The 22,093-nt window shown below is 39.4% G+C and overlaps 2 protein-coding genes across 6 annotated transcripts in view; both read right to left on the reverse strand.

The window, feature by feature from the left end:
• The window catches only part of ugp2b (UDP-glucose pyrophosphorylase 2b), a 45,882-nt gene extending 29,894 nt beyond the window's left edge, over positions 1-15,988 (reverse strand). Inside the window, exons 1-3 of one of the 4 annotated variants that reach the window (XM_046070794.1) lie at positions 15,843-15,988; positions 12,340-12,467; positions 9,675-9,782 (exon numbers count right to left, since the gene is read on the reverse strand). In XM_046070794.1, the coding sequence (XP_045926750.1) occupies positions 9,675-9,782; positions 12,340-12,438 (207 nt within the window). In that variant the 5' untranslated portion in view covers positions 12,439-12,467; positions 15,843-15,988. Of the gene's footprint in view, positions 1-9,674; positions 9,783-12,339; positions 12,468-14,790; positions 15,244-15,347; positions 15,502-15,676 lie in introns of those variants that run through there. The other 3 variants (XM_046070792.1, XM_046070793.1, XM_046070791.1) reach the window with 3 other exon arrangements.
• A 1,328-nt stretch (positions 15,989-17,316) lies between these two features.
• The window catches only part of mdh1ab (malate dehydrogenase 1Ab, NAD (soluble)), a 9,875-nt gene continuing 5,098 nt past the window's right edge, over positions 17,317-22,093 (reverse strand). Inside the window, exons 1-6 of one of the 2 annotated variants that reach the window (XM_046070153.1) lie at positions 21,837-22,036; positions 21,310-21,432; positions 21,044-21,220; positions 20,145-20,258; positions 18,333-18,422; positions 17,317-18,176 (exon numbers count right to left, since the gene is read on the reverse strand). In XM_046070153.1, the coding sequence (XP_045926109.1) occupies positions 18,054-18,176; positions 18,333-18,422; positions 20,145-20,258; positions 21,044-21,220; positions 21,310-21,432; positions 21,837-21,944 (735 nt within the window). In that variant the 5' untranslated portion in view covers positions 21,945-22,036 and the 3' untranslated portion in view covers positions 17,317-18,053. Of the gene's footprint in view, positions 18,177-18,332; positions 18,423-20,144; positions 20,259-21,043; positions 21,221-21,309; positions 21,433-21,836; positions 22,037-22,093 lie in introns of those variants that run through there. The other variant, XM_046070154.1, reaches the window with a different exon arrangement.

Consider the following 22,093-nt stretch of genomic DNA (forward strand, 5'->3'; position numbering starts at 1 on the left):
GGCAGGTGATGTACTGGTCGTAAATTCGATATTTTTTTAGTCTGTTAGTTAGACAAAACAAGACATCAAGTCAAGATGTTCACCTTGTGGTGTGATCAGTATTTTTCATTGTTTTCTGATGTGCACAAATCAATTAATCATGAAAATAATAGACATATTAATCAAAAATGAAAATAATGGTCAGTTGTAGGACTAGACTTCACAGATAATTTCATTGATCTGTAATAGTTGAATGAGAAATCTCCACATTTCATCTCTTTCCATCTGGTTCAGGGCCCAACAGCTTGAAAACATTTCGGTATCTGCAGTCTGAGAACACACATTTGTCTAGTCTCAGTTACATCTGGATTTTATCTGAAGGCCTTGACTCAAATACACAGTGATGTCAGTTTCTCTCAAACCTGAAACAGATTCAAATATATGGAAACAAATAAGAGGCAAAAGTATTTAAGAGCCACTAAATTCATATTGTTGAAATATGATTTACTTTAAAAACCAATGTATGTGAATGTATTTTTTCTGAATTCACCTCTTCGAAATTAAAATATGAAATGTCTTGATTTGCAATTTCAAAAGCTGAATTTCAATGTTTTTTTCACTTTTCAAAAATTTGACAAAATTTCAAGTTTCAGAATAATAAAGAAAAAAGTTGATTCAGATTGTTCAGATTCGATTGGTCGAATTCAAATCTAAAAATTCTAGTTGGACAAAAAAAACAAACAAACAGAACATCAGTCAAATTCAAATTATCATAAATTGACCTCCCGTGACCACACTTCCCTGAATGCAGATGTGTTTTTAATAGAATGGAAAAATTGTTACCTACAAAGCAGGTAAATCCAGTGATGTGAGTCAGAGCAAAATTATAACTTTAAAATACCTGTCATACACACCCACCTAAATTACCCACTATGATGCTATTTCCTGCTCTACTATTAAATTGGGTGGAAGCAGAACATTCATGTCATTCTTAAGATAATTACATAAATGCAACTACTGTCAGTTCGATACTCACTGGTACCTCCGGCTCCACGGACATCATACGTTACTACACTGTGTGATATGTCAACACTACAATAATATTAGCTGAGCCACAAGACCTGCCTGACAGCGATATTATAGGTAAGTAGGGCCATATGATTTCTGAGAAACATGAAGAACACAAACAGAATCGCGGAATATGACAATAAAAAAAAGGAATCTCCTTTAAAAGGTGGAATCGGCCAAAATGTACATGGAATTTATAAAAGTCTGTGTATCCTACCATTTTAAGCGTTTTCTTCTCCACAGCACTCACGCCAAACAAACACAAAAGCTATGCTGCTCAGTTCTGTTGTCATTTATGGGTGCTGCTTCTCTTCTCTGCACTCTTTGTCAGTCTTTCAGCGAGGGCAGGGCTCAGCAGCTACTGTGCGCATGCACGCAACATCACATCTTAGAGTCAGCATGCTAGCAAGAGCTCATCACTTCAACAAACTCTCTAAAGTGCAACAACATTGGCAGATGCAAGATGTGGGCAAGACTTTGTGGCTCTGTGGGCGGAGTCAGATATTCCAGCCCACGTTTTTACAAGGAGGAGCCACACACTACATTATTATTGTTTCTTTGGCTGGTGAATGAAGTAAATCAACAAGCTTTGCATATTTTACCAGCATTTGGCTGGTGCTACTTTTGCAACCAGCTACTGTTGCAATACATTTATAAATACATGTTAATTAGGATTCATATGTTGTTTTTTTCTGACTTTATGTTTATGATAAACCACAAATTCACCCATTTTCGCATTGGAAATAGGTACATTTCAAAATATTACTGTCCTGGTCACAAAAGCAAAGTTAGTAGGTAATAATAGCCATTTTCTATACTTTTTAGGCATAAGCAATTGGAAAATAACACTTACTACCAAGAAACAAAACTGTTGCATAGTAAAATCATATTGAAGTTCATCTTAATATGTCAAATTACAGTTAAATTGCAGCCCTACAGCTACAATTAAAAACAAAGCTTCAATTCTCACACTGTTTATTGGAATCTCAAGTAAAAAAAAGTAATATTATCTTTGACTGGTGGCTGACGGATCTAAGTGCTGAATTGTAGTTTTACCGCACCACGCCATATGATGACTGTTTGCGTTTTTCTACATGTGTTGTTTCTGGTAAAAACATTTTCGTAAATGGCTTAAATCTACTTCATCACTCTTCTTTCATTTCATTCGTATGCACAACTTGAAAAACTTGAATATATTAATTAATTATTGCTTCCGCATGTCAGCTTGTCATCTCCACTAGTCGCAGTAGTGAACAGGCAATCGGTATCAAAACTGGCTTAACAGACGAAAAGCCACTGAATAATTATTTTGAGATTTTGAATCCAGTAGCAGTCTTTGGCAGTGGTTGTTAAAAAAAATAAGTTTAGTTTAGTTTCTCCTTTTCCCGTCTGTTTCTCTGTCTCATTACGGTGTGTCACTGTCTGTTTTCTAGTTCACTTAACGTTCCCTCTTTCAATACTTGTCTTGCAACTTTCCTCAGCAAAGCTCTGATCTTCTCTCTGCCTCCGTCTCCCTTTATGTAACTCACTTTCACTGTAAAGCCTCCTCTTTTCACGGTTTCTTCATCTTTTCCCTCTCCTCTCTCCATCTTTTATCTTCTCCTTCTCTCTCTCTCCAGCTTCGTATATATAAATGAGGCGGCTCAGAATTGGGGAGTGATGCAGTAACTCCTCACTTGCTGAGGAAAAGACTGATCCGGTTTTGTGTGTACTGAGTGAAACAGGAGTAAACATGCACCAAATACAACATTGCAACATCTTTGGCATGAAATCAGCTATTACTGTGAGATTTCTTTAAAAGAATAGAGGTTGCATTTCCCAACAGGAGGCAGGGGAACAAATCTTGTTTTAGTTGGCGAGCAGGTAATTGGGAATCATGATGTACAGGTTTCCTTCTTTGAGTACACCTTAGTGTACTGGCCCAGGATTCTGTTTACTTCTATTATGGTTTAATGCTTTAATATATCATGGTTGTAGTTTTTACAACTATTTATGCATATTGGGGCCATTGTAGATAAAAATAAATAAATACAGCGTAGGTGACGCCATAGGGTAGCGGGCTACGCAGAGGCTACACCGTAGATTTGACGCAGAAGTATAAATTGCACATTGCAAATTACACGTCGTCATAGCTATTTACATCGAATGCAACAGCATAAATTAACCAGTACCAGCACCACTAGTCAGGAGCTCGACAAATATGAGTGCAGCAGTCAACACGACTTTCTGACACTCTAACTTTCTAATGGCCCTTTCAGATAGGAAGTGATTTGCACTGCACTGACTGTGGGGCTTGGCGCAAAAGTCCAACTATTTTGAACTTTGACCACGGCGTGTGCGCGAGGTCGCCAAGCAGTGCGCTGCGCTTTGCTCGACGCAACGACAAAACGCCGTGGCCCGGCGCAAGCCATTGAAAATTATGGGTTTAACAGCGCAGCAATCGCAGTCTGTCTGAAAGGCCCATTACACGCTCTAATAAAAGGGTTCATTAGTTGCTATAACCAACAACTATATTAATGGCCAATACATTTACAAATACTTTATAGACCAGTTATAAGCCATTGAGACAAACTGCTGCTATAAATGTAGGTAACCCATTAATAAATGCTTAATAAGTTGATAATAAATGGATCAATCAATACAGCTATGGCAGCCAGACTTATGTGTGGACCTATTTTAAATTACTAAACACATTACGTTTTTACCACGCTTTGTGCACAATTTTTCCAATGAGTATGTTTTGTACTTTTAAGATAATGCTTCAATGCAGTGGGCTTTGATTAATTATGCGATGATGTTAACTGGATGATGTCCATCTTTCTTAATCCATCAACCTACAAATTTTTAGCATCAGGAACCCTATTATAGCTGAAATGCAAACTTTGAGACTTTTATTCTTTACTGTAACATGATCTTATTTACTCAGTGTGTAATCTGATTTTAGCCCTTAACAATTCACAGCTGCAGTGTTTCCAGTTATCTTGTGAGTCATACTTTCTACCATCAAAGCAAAATAAAAATAAAAAAAGAAATCCATTCTTCTTAAGAAAACGAACTAAGTAGGACAGTAAAGAAGGATCAAGGACTGATTTACTGTGAATTAAAAAAAAAAAAATACACGATCATGTCTGATTTATACTTCTTTGACTTTGTGTCTCTTTAGATTTTTCTTCCAAATAAGTAATTTGAAAAACATTTAATTAACATCATATACACGCTGATATTTTTAAGTAAACGGCACTGTAGAAGAAAAAGAACAACTTTCACGGTTTGAAATGTAGCCTGAAAACCAACACTCTGGCTACTCTTGTGCACTGCGTCTAACTGCTCAACATTTTGACTGACACAAAACACTGTGTTCAGACTTAAAAGATCCTCCCTTGAGATCAAAACAATACAGACAAGATAGAACTTTTTTTACTCCGTTAAAACCATTGAATCTTGTTCTTTCAAGTTCACACAAAACATGGAAACCCAGTGTTCCAGTGAAACTGAAGGGAGCACTGAAAGCATCCCTTGTGCCTGAAAACTAAGGAAGACCTACAAAATGTCCTGTTTCAGTGAAAGAGAACAAGGAGACCCTGCACAACTGACTCAGAAAAACACTGATGACTTGGCACTGTGATTGACTTTGTAAGTGACCGACCCACAGCGCCATCAAAAGGAAACTCAAGACTCCTGTGGGTTGTTGTGGATGGTGAATAGTCAGTGTACAGTCTATAGAGGGCTACTGTAAGTAAAGACATTTAAGTGGGGCATTTAAAAGACAGATGAAACATACATGAGTGTTCGTGTTTTTTAAAGTGATTGTGCACAGCAGTTGTGCTGCTGTGATAAACCATTTCCACTTTGCAGGCCTTGCAGAGCACCATGGTGTTGAATCTCCCTCTAAAAAACTCCCAAACTTTAGATGGTCATAGGCAAGGTTTTTTAGCTGCAGCTTGTTCTCCGAGGGAATCCCTTCTTAGGCCCCATCCACACTATTCCATTTTAGTTTACAAACGGAGAATTAAAACAAATACGATGTCTGTCCACACCAGTGTTTCCGCTGCGTTTTGGAGTTGATCTCAGTCTACATTAAAACGACTGAAAACGCACAGCTAGGACCCTGCTTCATGTTTACACTGCACGTGCCAGTGTAAACATTTTTGTTGCATGGATCAATAACGAGCTGGGACTGTTACTGAATGTAACACGGGAGTGTGGCGTCAGAAAACAGACTGGGAGTTGTTGCAAAGTAAACGGCGACATGCACAGCATAAGTGTAGGCAGATGAGTGTTATTTGCATTTTTTAATGAAAATATGATGTCAAAAAAAAGCATTGTGTTTCTGCTTTGCAAGACCGAATCAGAGAGCCGAGCGTGAGCGGCTGCATCATCGTTTCTAAAGTCCTCCTTTTTGGCCCGTCTTCACTAAAACACCCTCTGGAGTTTTGAAACGCAAAACGGGGTCGGCAGCATTTCCAAACTTCTCAGTTTTAGGTCTTCGTTTTCATCGTTGTAGTCTGGACAGGAGGGTGCAAACGTAGCAAAAGGTCTCCGTTTTAATTCAAAAACGCAGTAGTGTGGATGGGGCCTTAGACTGGGTGCAGCACTTCATTGCGAGGTGATACACATACAAAACATTGGTATCACCTTCTGAACACCGAGTAGCGATCACTGTTCCACAATTAACGTCTCATCAAAGCCTTAATAATCTGCCTTTGACCCAAATTAACCTGAACTTATTGTACTGTAAACAATCTCTCTGTGGCTCTGAACATGAAATGCTGATGGAACTGTAGCTTATTCTACTGTGCCTCATAAGATGCTCTCTTGTCGGTATTACTTTTGAGCTCTTGCCATCGAACAGTACAGTTTATGACTTGCTAATACTTTGTCTGCTCCAGCAATACTCCACATGGCAGTGGGATGAAATAAATAGGACGTGAGGGACAATCGACACATGGTTCCATCTATTATGCAACTGACCCCTTTCAAGAAAGTGCTGTAACAGTGGAGGTGTGAGATTTAGGTGTCCACTGAGGAACAGATAAAACCAGTGAAGAAGGGGTGCGTGTTTTAAGACGGGAAGGGGGAAGTGTACTGTAACTAACTGCAGCACCCTGAAGGAAGTTACACACTCACTTAATCCAAGTGTTAAGTGGTAAGAACCGTAGGCAGATTTAGGCCATATTCAGCCCACCCAATATAACCCAACTGTGTGTGTGCTGTGCAATCTGTCCTGAAGTTTGTTATGTGTTGTTGAACCATACAACACGGCAATCTCTTTTATCCTGTCTACTCTGCAACCTTGGTTATGTTTCGTTTTCTGTTTATGACTGGTCTATTTAGGTAGCTAGCTCCACATATGTTGGTGAAAATGCAGCATGCTGCCTAGTAAATGGAACAAAGCCTTGTTTGGTGTTAACCAGTCCCCCCTCCCATCAGTCTTTGCAACTACACTAGGGAAAGTTATGTTGACCTTACTACCCTTACAGAATATGCTGATTCATGATTTGTATTGTTGTGCGCATCAAAATCCCATCGCTAGTTTGCTAGCTAGGTCTGTAAGGCAACATGTTTTGCATTTCAAGTTTCTTAAAAATTTTGTATTTAGGTAGGTAGGTAGGTAGGTAGGTTTACTGTCACAACATAACAAGTTAGAGTGAAATTGTGTTTTATAACCCCCCTTCTGCTACATAGCAGACAATATATATAATAATACAGAATCAATTATAAAAATGGTAAACAGAAAAAAACTATAACCAATGGAGCAGTGCTGATGATGAATTAGAGAGTCTGGTCGTATGGGGGGGGGGGGGGGGGGGGGGGGGGGGGGGGGGGGGGGGGGGGGGGGGGGGGGGGGGGGGGGGGGGGGCTGCTCTGCAATCTGGTGGTGCGGCAGCAGAAACTTCTATATCTCTTCCCAGAAGGCAGCGGGGTGAACAGGCTGTGGCTGGGTGGGTACTGTCCTTTAGTATCCTTTGGGCTCTGCGTAGGCACCTCACCTCACTGATATCACTGATGCTCGGGAGATGCGTACCAATGATCTTCTGAGCAGTTTTAATCACCTGCTGCAGAGCCCTCCGGTCCCGGGCCGTGCACATCCCATGCCAGTTGGTGATGTTTCCAGTCAGGATGGTTTCTATAGCCCCATTTCCACTGCATGGTACCAGCTCGACTCGCCTCGGTTCTACTCGCCTTTTTTTGGTTTTCCATTGTGGAAAAGTTGTACCTGTTTCCAGGTACTTTTTTTTGTATCACCTCCGTCGAGGTTTCAAGCGAGATGAGGCACCACTAAATCCACTTCTGAGAAGTTTTGAGGTGAGAAATCATCTGTGTAGATGGTGAAAAAAATGTGCTTTAGTTTTCGGAGTTGAGGAGCTCCGCAAGTGGAAGCGGGCGAAGCCTGTTCACAGAGCCCTCTGGTCCCACCGTCACACAGACCACTGCAGCCACAACGGCAGAGGAAAACACACCTGTAAGGTTTTCATACCGCTTATCGGTCTTTACATTCTGAGTAATGTTGAAACGTTTTAACTTAAATCAAGAGACAGCTGTATGTGGGTCGCTGGTGTGTGTGTCGCATTGAAAATTATGTCGCAGCAGTTGTGTGTGGTGTTGCTATGACGACCATCTACATTGAGGGGTATTATCTGCAATGGAAAACGGAGGATGGCCAAACCTAGTCGAGTAGAGTACAGTCGAGGCGAGGCAAGGCGAGTTGAGCTGGTACTGGTAATGGAAAAACGGCATATTGCTCCTCTGTAAAAGCTGACAAGAACCTGGCGCGGGAATTTGGCCTTCTTAAGCTTCCTCGAGATATAAAGTCGTTTCTGAGCTTTCTTCACCAGCGTGAAGAAGTGAGATGACCATGTGAGGTTCTGTGATGTGTGTGTGATGCTGATTCCCAGGAACCTGAAACTATTCACCTGCTGTATTTGGCTAAGCCTCTCAAACAAAAAAGGTAAGCCTAAGGTGAAACCAATGTTCTAATAACTCCACATGACATTCAGCCAGGAATTTCTGGGCTAGTACTATTCAAACTCTAACATACAAAGAGAGCAAAATCTGAGATGGTTAAAAGTGGGAGTGGAAGTTATAAACGACTATACTAACACTCTAAATCTGTTGACTTTGATGTCAGCTGAGCTTATCAGTGAGGCACCTTTTCAGGTCATGGAAATGGGTCATAAAAGGAGGGGCATTTTCCATTTACAATAATTATGGGACATATTTCCGTCTGCAAACTCCAGCCCTTTTGTAACTTGTTTTTTCAATAGGTATACTGCGTTTTACACACCTATTTATGATTTAAACATTATTAAATAAATAGAATATTACTGTTGTCCGTTTTAAATCTTAACAATTTATATTATACAAGTACCGTAATCATGTTTATTGCAGTGGGTGCAGCCAGATGTATGCTGAGTGCTATATATGAAGTGTCGCAACATCCACAGTGGAAAGAAAATGAAGAACAGTGGTACAAAATGTTGCATAAAAGTTCTAATGTATGGATGAGCATCATTTCATCATTTTTAAAACTGAACAGTGTTTGAAATCATCTTGTTTGATGCTTCTGATGATTCAGTTTCAGCTTGGAGCTGTGCGCTTTTTAATGACAGCTCATCACGATGAGCGACCGTTGCTGGAGTTTGATCATTTGAGCTTAAGACTAGAAATATACCACTGACCCAAGGTGAAATAGAGCTGCATACTGTTGCTTTCATTTACAATTTCAAACCTGCTCGGTGCAACTCATCTGAAGCCACCAACGACAAGACAAGAGGTGTCATGATAGTAAATTTTGTACATTTAAAATTATTTACTTTTGTACATTCATTGAGCGATGTTGAAGTCTTACATGGAGCAGGTTGTGATTCTCTTTGGCTCTAAAAGTAACATAATGAGCTTCCACATTCACTACAATGTGAGTTCAGACACAATGGGTTCATTGTGGGTAATCCCACAAAAATATTAAAGCAGACACAACTCATCTAGCAAAACACACTGCGTCGACCAATCAAAAACATTCAAGCGCACATTGCAGTGTCATTCTGCGGTTCATCATATGATAGAGAATTGGTCTCTATGTCAGATTTTAAAGTTCTTATAAATCTAGTATTATTATCGATATGTAAATGTATATCTTTTATGTTTGTTGTGGCTATTGTTGTCGTCTGTAAGCTTTTTTATGCTGCTGTCTTGGCCAGGTCACCCTTTTAGAAGAGGTAGCTGGTCTTACCTGGTTAAATATGGGTTAAATACAATTTTAAAAATCTTTGAGGATAAAATGGTCGGCACACTGAGAAGTCCAGAATTGAAAAAAGTGTTTGTGCAGTGTTGTGGCATCTGATAAGCCATCAAAGTTGTCAATGTATTACTCAAACTGGATGGTATTTCATCATCTAACCTGTTTCTGTAGCAACATACACATTGGTTAGAGGTTAATTTGTATTTCGTACTGACAATATAAGAGAATGTGTATATTTTACAATAGTCACTTGTCTGATGCAGAAACATGAAGTGGTATTTGCAGACAATGACAAGTCCTTTTATTGGAAGTGATGTAAATCCAGTGTTTTTATTTTCTCTCTCACTGTAAAGTTCTCATTCACAAAGATACCACTAACTAGACTTACCGAGTCTTCTGGTGGTCTCTGGATCTTTATCCATTCTACCGATGGCCCCTTCACCTGCAGAAATCTGTGGAAAAGATTCTTGAAGCCCTCAAAGTCTTTCCTGGACACCTGAAATAGACAAAGATTTTATTTAAACCTTTATTTAGGCTGAGATTTGCCAAGTCACTAATTTAGCTCTGTCCAGTCATAGTCCAAATTCACTTGACCAGAAAGATGAAAACCCTACTAATTGCTTCTCAAAGTGCACTAATTATCTCCTCTAATCTAGGACGGTTGAACAAACTGCTAGAAAAGCTGCACAGCTTACACAGTGAACTCTGAAACCCACTTCTTTCAAAAATGTAGGATAAATTAATAACATTTTTGAGTGTTTCCCACTGTGGTGTTCAATCAGGAAAAATCTAACTTCTTTTATTTTGTCTTCCTTTTCCTGTAATTTATAACTCCTCACCCAAAGTTTCTTGAAATAGAGCTGGTAATCTAGGAATTTAAACTTTGCTGCACTTGTGAAAAGTCAAAAAGAATTAAAAAACAAAAGCCAGCTGAAAGCCTCAAATGTAAAATGTGTGTTTGATGATCAGGAATCACACAGAGAGACATGATGTGAAACCTCTTTCACTGCAGTGAAAAGTATGTTTACTGAGTGAGAAATTACACAATGAAACAGAAGCGTTAAGCAGTGTGTGATGCTGCTGAATAAGCTCTCCTAAATATCATCTTGTATATTTCATTATAAAGATGCAATCAATAACTACAGATCTATCTAGTTCACTTGGGGGAAAAATCATTTCAGAGGACTGGTGTTGAGTGTTGAGTGTTTATGCAATACTGTTTTCTTTATGTAACATAACACTGTAGTTACCAGATCACTATGCAATAAAATCTTTGCACTTTATTTTATCTCTACACTACATGATACACATTGATATGCATTTAATGTATATGTACTTAACGTAGGTTTTAAACAAGATGTAACTAAAGTATGTGTACAAGGATGTGATGTAAGAGCTTCCTGACAGACATTTGGCAATGAAAGCGCTTTTTTTTTTTCAGCCTGTCTGAAGTCTGAAGCGTGGTCATATCTTGCTTTGTAACTTGACTGAAGAAAATCACTTTATAATGAATGCAGGGTAAGTTAACTTTTAGCTAAATGCATGCTGTATGTACTTCAGAATAAGCGAACATATGTTGGTTTGTCTGTCTGACAGCTTGTCAACTGAAGCTCTCAGTGTTACCTACTCTTGTAAAAACACTAGATGTTGTTCTGCTGATGTAGGAGTCGTATGTCTGAAGACTCTGTTCGCCCACTGCACGTGATAACACGTTATGTAGTTTACATATTTCGTTCATTTGAAGCCTGGCAGTCGTCAAATTGGTTGTAAAAGTGTTCCAACAAGGGGCGCCGCTTAGCTCATCAATAGAGCACACGCCCCATGTAGAAAGACTGAGTCCGACCCACTGCCCTTTGCTGCATGTCGTTCCCTTTCTCCCCCCCACATTTCCTGTCTCTCATCTTTCCTATATCAAATAAAAGGTACAAAAGACCCCAAAAATATATTTTAGGAGAAATGCTACTGTACTTATGTTAGGCTCATTGCAATTACTTCAAACATCTTTAATGTTAATGCACATTTTATACAGTACTTATGTTTAAAATAAGTTATTGACTATGTTATTATTTCAATGTTTATGCACAGTGCTGCTAATTTTATTTGTGGTTTTCAATATAAAACTGTGTGAAATGGTTTCAATATGTGTGTATCAGTACTTTCTGAACATCTTCAGCACATTTTAACAATACCGCGATAATACTGATTACCGCGATTATTTGGGTCATTATAATTGTGATATGAAATGTTTGTACTGTTTCATCTCTTCAAATAACCATGTAAATACTCCTGCTTCAGATTCACATTTATATCCATTTACACTTGAGACCTTCCCACTTCAGTGTGTACAGCTGTGCACATGGCTTCTTTTCTTGCGTAAGTACAAAAGCTTCTTCTGTGAACACACCTGAGTAAAAGTGCGTATGAAGTGCCGGGCACGCCCGTATGTGAATTATTGTCCCCTCTGACCTTTTGTCTACGTGAATCACTCCATGTTTTGTGACTGCTGGTAGTTTGAGAGGGCCTGGTTAATATCTGAAAGAGGCACCGGCCAAACCCTGTGTGTTCGTACGTGCGTGTGTTCTGTGAAACAATTTCTAGTGACTGCTCTCAAGGTCAATTATTGTTTTAAACCAAAGGAAACTCAAAGAAACAGATAAAATTAAGGTTAAGTTTAGTTTTCCTTCTGCTATTTAGGCAGACATCTTTGGTTTTGATTAATTTGCAGCTTTGGGCTGAGAAGTTTCCACTCCCAACTCCAGAATTTGTTTTGGCCTAACACTAGTCTACAGGGTCTCAGTTGAGCTGGACATCCCTAATAAGGCATAATATTACAATTTAGGCTTAAAAACCTCGCCTACTGCAACTTTATGACGTATACTTTATGCATGTGTGTGCGTCTGTAAGCATGTAAAACCCTCATTGGCACCGTGCAACAGTATGTGTCACTTTTGTGTTTTCCCAGTGTTCGTGTGTGAACCGACCATCCTCTAAATCACAACCAGATGGTTGGAGAGAAAGAGAGGGAGGGAGACACAGAGAGTGTATGACTGTACCTCTCTCTCTGCGCCTGTGGTTGTGTCCAGCAGTTTCTCCAGTTCGGTGTGCATGGAGCTCTCCAGCTGCTGCCGCATCATTTCCTGGAACTCAGCCATCCCACCTCTGGCCTCTCCTTTACTCAGACCTGGACAGGCGAGATAGTGGAAGATGGGGGGGCAAGGTTTTACACTGCTGCAACATAGCCGAATCCTAATTTATTCTGGATCCTGACAATGATTCTTACCTGTGCCTGCCTCATTTTATTAACTCAAACCATCAGTTTTAGCCTTGACTGCCATTAAATAAAGCTATAAAGAGAATTGTTCTATGTTAGATTACTGCAAGTCGACTGATATTGTTCTATATTTCTAAAATAAGACTGATTTTAATTCACACAAGGTAGAAAAATCAAGAGTACCCCAACCATAACAGTACAGACAACTGAATCTCCAGCAGCAAAAATGAATCAATAAATCAATTAGTGGATCAACATAAAATTATTGGCAACTATTTTGATAAATAGATTAATCATTTAAGCGAATGAAGAAGCAAAAAAGCTAAATATTTGATGGCTCTGTTCTCTTAAGTGTGAGACTGCTTTAACCTTTTTGTAAATTGTATATTTTTGCGTTTTGGACAGATGCTGGATGACGTCGGCTTGTGCTCTAGGATATACTGATATATGACGTTTTCACTGTTTCCGGATATTTTACAGACCCGACAGTTTAAGCAGTGGAAAATAATCAAAGAGATGAATCACACCTGTAAACAAAGAAATGCCAAGCCTAAATTATATTAATTATGAACTAGCACGAGTAGGTTTGGCCAAACAAGATCACTGACTTTTCAAACGCAACACATTCATCTCAGAGTCCTCATCAAGATGTAGAGTGAGATACAATGCAAAAATGTGACTAACTTAACCTGTTGAACCTGTTTGGTTTTCTTTGATGCTTCAGATTGACGCATTTCAGGAACTACTATAACACAGTTGCAACATACAGGTAAGTGCCGGCAAATGAGACAACTCACACTATGAAAACAAAACACAGATACAGAACTGATTTTAAGGCTGGATGACTCAAACATGCCATACTCTTTATGATCTTACTAGGCATCTGCAATATTTTAGCGAGTAAAAGTAGGAGAGGGAGAGTGTGAGAGGTCTTGAGAGTAACCACATGTTACACACAAGATTCTTCTCAGTCTGCCTTTCAGCACTCTCTTCATTGGTTAGCAGATTTGCACAGTGGCTGAATCGACAGACCTTACTACAGAAGAAGTCACCGCTTCTGGCACACAGACAACAACAACAACAGGAAAAAACTAACCTTTCTGGGCGGACCACAGATCGACAACGGCAGCATAAGGAAATCAGAAGGATTTACAGTACACCAGCGTTTCACAATCCCTGGTTAAGATTTTGATTCACGTACACAGCAATATTTTGATAGCGGGCGATAAAAACCATGTGCCGGCTAACTGCTTGTGGTAAATCCAGATTATCCATAATCAATAGATTAACGACAGCATTTTATAAACTGCATCTACGAAACTATTGCTTAATGGATAAAATACATTAATTAATCAAGTCATTGTTTAGATCATATGTTGAAGTAGTGACAAATGCCCATCACAATCTCCTAGATTGTGAAAGCTGTATTCATCAAGTATTTGCAACTTTTACATTTAAATTATTTGTTGATTATCAAAATGAGAGTCTATCAGTTGATTGCATGGAGTGTTGATTGATTGAGCAAATCGATTTAAACGTGGCGCTAGGCAGTGAAATTAATTTGACAACAAACCAACCAATCATTCGGAGGTCCCGTTCTCTTCTAAAAGACCTAAAAACAATATCAGGAGTCTTTTTTTAGAATTTAGGAAATAATCGTCAACTAAAAATCAGCTCTCTTTAGCACATTAGGTTTACATAAAGGGCTGAATGCTCTATTCATGGCAGTAACATGTAACTCAATGGCAGGTTGGCTGCTTGTTAGACAGCATCGACAGGACATGTTGAAGGAGATGAACAGAGAAATAAATACAAAACACATAGCCAATTAATTATTAGCCTGAAGGACTGAAATAACTTTGACCAGAACACCACCTGACTGCTTTTTTTAAGGTCCACATAAAAGTTGTGGACTATGAAACAATCAGAAATATCTGAATTTAATTTGTCAGGTCCAGTATGGTGTGTTCATGTACAGCTGAATTTCCATTGCAATCAAGGGATACAGTATCAAGTTGGTAGAAGATGGTCATGTTGTGATCCAAAGGTTAATATAAAGAAAATTACTCTTCAGTCTCAGATATCAGAGTATGAAAGTTTCAATCAGAGATTTAAACTTTATGGAGCAGGGATGAACCCAATACTTGCTTACATTTTAAAAATACCTGAAAGGTAGAAAAAACACATTGTATGGTCCAAATGTCCTAATATACCCTTTGACAACACCACTTACCTTCTACATAAAGCGTCATGTTTCAGCTGTCAAATAGCGACCAGATCAGCAATACATACGGTTAAATTATAAAAAGGTCAATCCAAAACAGAGGAAACGCGTCAAATTAAATAGTCCAGAGAGCATTCACAGTAAAAACCGACGTGTCACTGAATACAAAAGTTTCCATGAGGTATCCTTAAAACCAGCCAACTGATCATTCATTCAGGAGGTGGACAGCCCTGACGTCCATTCACAACTGAATCTCTAGAGGGATGAGACGTCCTGTCTACCTCACGTACGTAAAAACAAGGACACATTCATACGACCACACTTTCTCTGTGGGCAGAAGCCAGACGTCGTCCACGAACACGGAGCTGTGGCGAAACTAGCAGCAGGATCTCCTTGATTGCTTTCGGTGTCTGCCTTTCTTTACAGACTGCCCCAGTACTGTAAACCACGTCACAAATCCTGGCTGCGAGTCCCAACCTCTGGTCATGTTCTTCTTTTCGCCTCGCCCCCTGTCTTCAATTTTCACCTTATTGGCACAACAACAAACATCCCGTCAATTTACTAACCTCAGTGAGATGCAGACAAACGAGTCAATCCGCGTGATCTGCCTGAAGGGGAAATGAATGACTGGTGGGTGGATGGACAGAGGGGAGGGGGGGAACGGTATGCACTCAAGAAACAATGAGTATTAACGCGGTGTGCACACTTGACGGACATTAAGATCACTCAAATCAACGGCGGTACCTGAACCTCACACAAGAACAAACGGTCGTTTTCGAACTGTTGGGCTAATGTTTCGCAGCAAGCTAACTTTAAAATGCTACCACTCGCTTAGAGGAAACGTGATAACGTCAAGAGTGATCAAATGTTTTTAGATTTAAAGGTATGTTCTTACTGTGTGACTGTAGGATGGTAGCGGAAGACAAGTCGATGGGGTCGGCTTCGGTCCTGCGGGTCTGAAGGACCGCAAGTAATCCCGCAGAGGAGACAAGACAGCGGGGTAACTTACACACTGGTAACGTTACACACAATATGTGTGGTTTTTTTTAACAGGTTTTCACCTTTAAAGACTGCGCTGTTGTTTCCCAACGACCCCGCTATATAAAAAAATCCTTAAAGGGTAAAAAAAAAATTGAAGAACTTAAAAAAAAAAGCTTTTTAGTTTGAAAACATTTTACACTTCAGTGCCATTCCCAGCAGCGGCGAATGGGAACGCTGCATGAGGATGGAAGCCAATGAAAAGGCGTCTTTGCCTGTGACGCAGTTTTGACTGCCAATAGATTTCTGCTACGTTCAATGTGGTTTCTCACAGTTCCGGGTTGAAGAATTCTGTAAATAGGAAATACCAAAAAGCCCACATCTGCCTGACCGCACTGACCTTGGTATTTGAGTTTTAAAGTACCGGTTAACCTTTTGAAGTACATCCATATATTATCATCAGTATCAAATTGGCTAGACAGGATTAAACATTACACTAGATACACCAGATTTACCTCACTAATGTTGGGATAGTGAATGTTATTGGTAGATTAATCCTCTTTAATGGTTGGTTGTTTTTAGTCAGCAATGACACACGTGAAATTACATGCGTGTCAATTACAATACATTCCCAATTACATGTTACATAAACAGTCCTCAGGATGCTGGGAAGGGAAAAACTTGAAAATACTGCCCCTGAGTGGCAACACTGTGACATTGCGCTGTACTTGAGCTTCTGTTGTACAGTGTTACTGTCTACAAATACCTTTCACCAAGGCTGGACAATACAGGTCACAATATTTCTGTCAGGTATAACTGTATTCATTCAAATCCTGGGTTTGTTTAAGATATTTGGGCTTGATGATATACAATTTGGTTGTTCAAATGTATAACAGGATGTAAATAATAATAGTACGTTAATTCTAATTACCATGAAGTCCAGCATCATAAGCATCAACTAAACAAACTGTCGTTATTTTTCTGAAACTACAGGACTAAATGTGATATATAGTATACTAGTAATCATATTTACCCTCCACACTGCATAATTCATGGTCCTAAGGTAACAATAAGAAAACCTGGTCCCGGTTTGTGCGTCCAGCCACCTATCTATCCCTACTAATATGATGCAAATCGGTGAGGGGTAAAACCTCAACAGGTCGCCTGTCTTGTATAGATTATATTTGTTACTGCAGTGCAGACTCCAAGAACATTTTTATTACAGTGACAAAGTATATTCTATTGTTCTATCACAGGACAAAATGTATAAAAACATTCACAGACAAATTAGAGTCACTAATTCACCTAACATGCATGTTGTTGGACTGTGGGAGGAAACCCGCAGACACAGGGAGAACAACCATGCATAAAGTGCCCATCTGGCTGGCAAACTTGAGCCCTGGACCTTCTTGCTATGAGGTGACAATGCTAACCACTCAGCCCCTAAACCTACTATTTATGGCAACTGAAGAAGTGGCAACTACATTGTGCCTATTTGTTTGCCTGTAAGAGGACAAAAACACTTGTAAAACAAAAGTAAACCCATCATCACACAACTACATTGTTAGTTTTTTTTATTGTTTGAGCTTTAAAAGTGATGCATTCCAGTGTTTGAGGACTTCATCATTGACTATATGTAACAACCATCCACGTTTCACTTACCCCCAGAGAAAAGTTAATGGAAAATAGCTAGTAATAAAGTCGTTGGACTTTCAGTATATACTGTATACTTAAGTTGGAGTTATACTTGTGCTTTAGTGTACAGCAGCCTTGCTATGATTGTCTGCTTTCTAATGAAAAGAGACTAATGCCGTGGAATAATTTTTAGCCAAAGTAAACTGGTTACCTTCTTTTATTTTCCACTTTGATAGACAGGAGCGGTCAGAGTAAGTAGAAGGTTTGTTGTGCAAATGGATTTGCCAAATCGCAAAATGTGTCTGATATAATGGAGACAATTACTGGGCCTCTCCTTAACTTGCATAAAGTTGTCTTCACTATCAACAATCTACACCTGTATCAAAAACTTCAAGCAACCTCTGTCTCCGTTTGGTACCTATGTAGCTGCTGCACATTTTGGAAAAGGTGCTAAGGCTAATTTCTATGCTGTAGCCTCCCACAATACAAGTATATATCCAACTTTACAATCATAAACACTGACTCTTCTCTTTCAAACACACACACACACTCAAACACACACACACAAACGCCGGGGCTGGTGGAGTGCTTTATCACAGGCGTGCGTCTGGAGTTTCGGGGAAGTCTAAGTGCTGGCTGGGTGACCTTGCAGGGTACAGTCATACTCCCAGGAAAGCCACAGCTGTGTCTCTCTCCTCTATCAGCTCCGCTGCTGTGGCGTCCATCTTTGATTGGGAGAAGCTGTTGATGGCCAGGCCCTCCTCAATCTTCCAGGTCTTGTCCTGAGGAAACGGCATACTTTGATAAGCTTTGTATTTTTTAACACATGCTTACAAACCTTAATTTACAAATGTTGACTGATGACGGTGCATCTTTTCTGAAAGCACAGCTAGGTACATACTGTACGAGGACTGAACCCAACGTTATACCAGTCTCACCTTGATCTGGACGGGGAATGAGTAGATGAGGTCATCTGGGACTCCATAGGAGTTGCCAGATGAGTAAACACCCATGGAGATGAACTCACCCTGGAACAAAAAAAGAGAGAGAGAAACTAGTTTGCATTTCAAATACAATGTCGCTTATTCCAGATATCACTAATGAAATTCTTGGGAGTGAGTCAACTCTTATTGCAGAAGAAGAACATCTCAGGATGTCTTGCACAGAACTGTTTATTGAAGCCTGGCTGAGAAGACTGGCATCAGTGTTTCAGAGTGTGAATAGAGTGTATTACCAAGGCCAAATCTGAAGACTGCCTCATGGTCCACAATATTGCTGTCCCATTCAAGGGCATTTTTTGCTGGTCTAAATATGTAGAGCCATACTACTGGAAGCTAGACTTAAATGCATTACCTAAGTCTCGTTGGGATCTGGAGGTCACATGTATTGCATATGACAGTCTGTAAACATCTAACATTGAAGAAATTGCCCTATATGTTCTGTCCATGGCTGCTTGGAAAAGGACTCATTCCAAATTAGTGCTGCACAATATATCGCTGGAGCATCGTCATCACAATGTGCTCTTGCGCAATACATCGCAGAACAGTGCAATATCAATCAAGTCAAATTAACTCAACCACCTCAACTTTTGTGCTGCTTGATAGAAAAGGAAAACTCGGACAGTTCTCATTTCAAGTTTGTCAGATGTAACATCATTTACTCCGATTTAAGAGTTCTTGGAGTTTTTGGAGTTCACAGTTTGTAACTAGTGAGTGACGAGCAGGCTCTGCATGCACAGTGAAATAGCAATCCCTATATATATATATATATATATATATATATATATACTCGATCAGTTGATCAATTCCTTTAGGGTGCTCAATTATTTTCAAATAGAGCAACTGAAGTAATCTGGTGAAACTTCCTGTATTTTGTCATATCACAAAATATATGGCAGAAAAGAAAAATATTGCTATGTTAGTTTTTTCCAATATCGTACAGCCCCATTCCAAATCTAACCAGCTGTCACCATGAACACAGTAAGAGAGACAGCTGCATGAACTACTGCTAGAGAGAAGGAGGTCATTCTGTTTTTAGGACTGTGAGTGACCTAATAGTCACCCATACCTAACCTTTACCCACATTGAGTCCCCTAAGCAAAATTCCCTCACAGTTACAACGGATATTTAATAATACAACATGAAATTTCACACAGCCAAATGTTACCCTGATAGAAATCAAGGTAAAAGGACTTCAGTTTACCTTCTTCCACTACAAACAGCATCAGAAGTTAACAATTATGGACTGTATCACGCTTGTTAGCAACAAACTCTTGGGGACAGATACAATAATGTCTGTGTACATTAATGACAAACCTTTGTGTGAGCACAAACACATAAATATGCATTTTTGCAGTCTTTTCCCATGATTTATAAAGCCATGCACACCCATAGTTTATGAAATTGTGTGCACAAACTTGATTTTACCATTACACACTTAATTTCACCTTATTCACCACATTATTGAGGTCTCGCAACAGTGGAAGAGATATTACCAATCACTGAAATACACTTATAATAAGCTGTACAACTATAATTTTAATTGCAGGGTGTGCTGAATTATACGCACTCTGTGAAATTGACTACTTGAAACAATAGTGTTGCATCTTAGATAATTTTGTCACAAAAAAATGGAGGGTTTTGCAAGTATGTCAACAACAGATCAGCAAAGGCCAAAGTAGCAGCAACTTCTTGACAGAATGCTGCCACATTCCTGCATCACAACTACAGTATAACAAATGTGGTGTTCACCTCAGGGGTGCCTGTCCAGATGTCTCTCATGTGGTCACAGATGGCCTTGGCTGCAGACATGGCGCTGGACAGCTTCCTGGCCTTGATGACTGCTGCGCCTCTCTGCTGCACTGTCTATAATAAAAGAACATGGACCGTTAAATGAAAATGCAGTGGCATTTGGGGCTTGTATTATTGAGTTGAGCAGCTAGTTCTGGTTTTGTTTGTCTGTTAAAGGTTTTGATATTAAGGCTGAAATGTCAGAAATCAGAAACCGCTTTATTGTCAAGTAGTTTTTTACACATCCAAGGACTTTGCTTTGGAGACTAGATGCCAGACATAAACATACTGCATATAAATTAAAATAATGAATAAAATAAGATGTACAAGTTGAGTTATGAAAGATTAAAAGTTCAGTGTGGTAGTTATTTACATGTTCAATTTTTTTGAATTTGTATTGTACATTTAACATTTTCAAGGGAAGACGTGAGAGGGGTTGGGGGCATGAGACTGTTAATGAGGGCCAGGCCTGAAGTGCCGTCAGCAGATATCTCTGGATTTTTATCAGTGGTGCACAAAACATCAAGAAATTACATTAAAAAAGCTAAACACAAATCATTGGTCACAGGACTGAAAATGACAAGACTGTTTCACAAATGAATGAATATGAAATATGAATAAAAATCTGATTCAACTGCTTATCATTGATAACTGCAGATATTTTGTGACCACCGTTTGAGTCAGTGTGCATTTGTTGAACAGGCCAGGTTTAATTTTATTCTTTAATTGCATCTTTTGTCAAATAAACATCCTACATTTGATTATTTGATTTTAGAAAATCCATCAAGAATTTTCTGTAAAATGTGAAAATATTTTTCCCATGTCTCTGTCCAACAGAGTAGTATTTCTCTTTGACTCACAGTGATGAAATCTCCTTTAAGCCAGGCATCATCCTTGACTGCATCAAAGCAGGCGAGCTCGCTACCAGACATGTTGACCATGCAGTGGTGCACGTCTGGGTACTGGGTGGACGAGTGGTTTCCCCAGATGATGACATTTCTCACATGGGTGGCGGGAACACCACAGCGCATCGCCACCTACAGGAGCAGAGTAGAAAGCTTAGACAAAGCGTGAGTACGCTTAACTACAAAAAAAAAATAAAAAATAAAAGTCTAAATGAATGCACCTGAGATCGAGCCCTGTTGTGGTCCAGACGGGTGAGGCAGGAGAAGTTCTCTTTTGGGATGGAGGGAGCAGATTTGGCTGCAATCAGACAGTTGGTGTTGGCAGGGTTTCCCACAACCAGCACCTGGAAACACACACACACACACACACACCTTGATGTAATTCAAAGTAAACTGATGGTAGTAACAGATTACACTATATTTTTTATATTTACTTGATTAAAAGCAGCTGTCAGTTTATATCTTATTCTTACAATAGTGTGGTTTAAAAGAAACAGACTTGTAATATGCTTAATATCATAAAAAGGGACAAAAAAACACAATTAAGCATTAGAAAATAAACTGTATTATGTTGCCATGTCTGCAACATACCCATTGCTCTGAACAATTAGAATCAGCCGAGCAGTAACAAAAAATGAAAAACTATAAGGAACATTTCTACATTCTTGAAAACAATGTAACACAAGCAACTTAGCCAGGAGAATGAATGAATGAATGAATTAGCATGCATAAAGTCCTGTATCATTACCTTGACGGTCTTTTTGGCGTACTTCTCCAGGGCTGATCCCTGGCTCTTGAAGATGGCCACGTTGGCTTTGAGCAGGTCCTTCCTCTCCATGCCCTCCTTCCTTGGCATGGAGCCCACCAAGATGGCTGCATCCAGGTCCTTGAAGGCCACTTCCTCCTTGTCAGTGGCGACAATCTCTGTGGAAAGAGAACGTTAATGTTTGTTCCTGTGGTTGACATTTACCCTCAAAATCTCAATCGCCAAGCCCTAAAATAAAT

The sequence above is a fragment of the Micropterus dolomieu genome, linkage group LG15 (genome assembly GCF_021292245.1).
Source record: "Micropterus dolomieu isolate WLL.071019.BEF.003 ecotype Adirondacks linkage group LG15, ASM2129224v1, whole genome shotgun sequence".
Lineage (NCBI taxonomy): Eukaryota > Metazoa > Chordata > Actinopteri > Centrarchiformes > Centrarchidae > Micropterus > Micropterus dolomieu.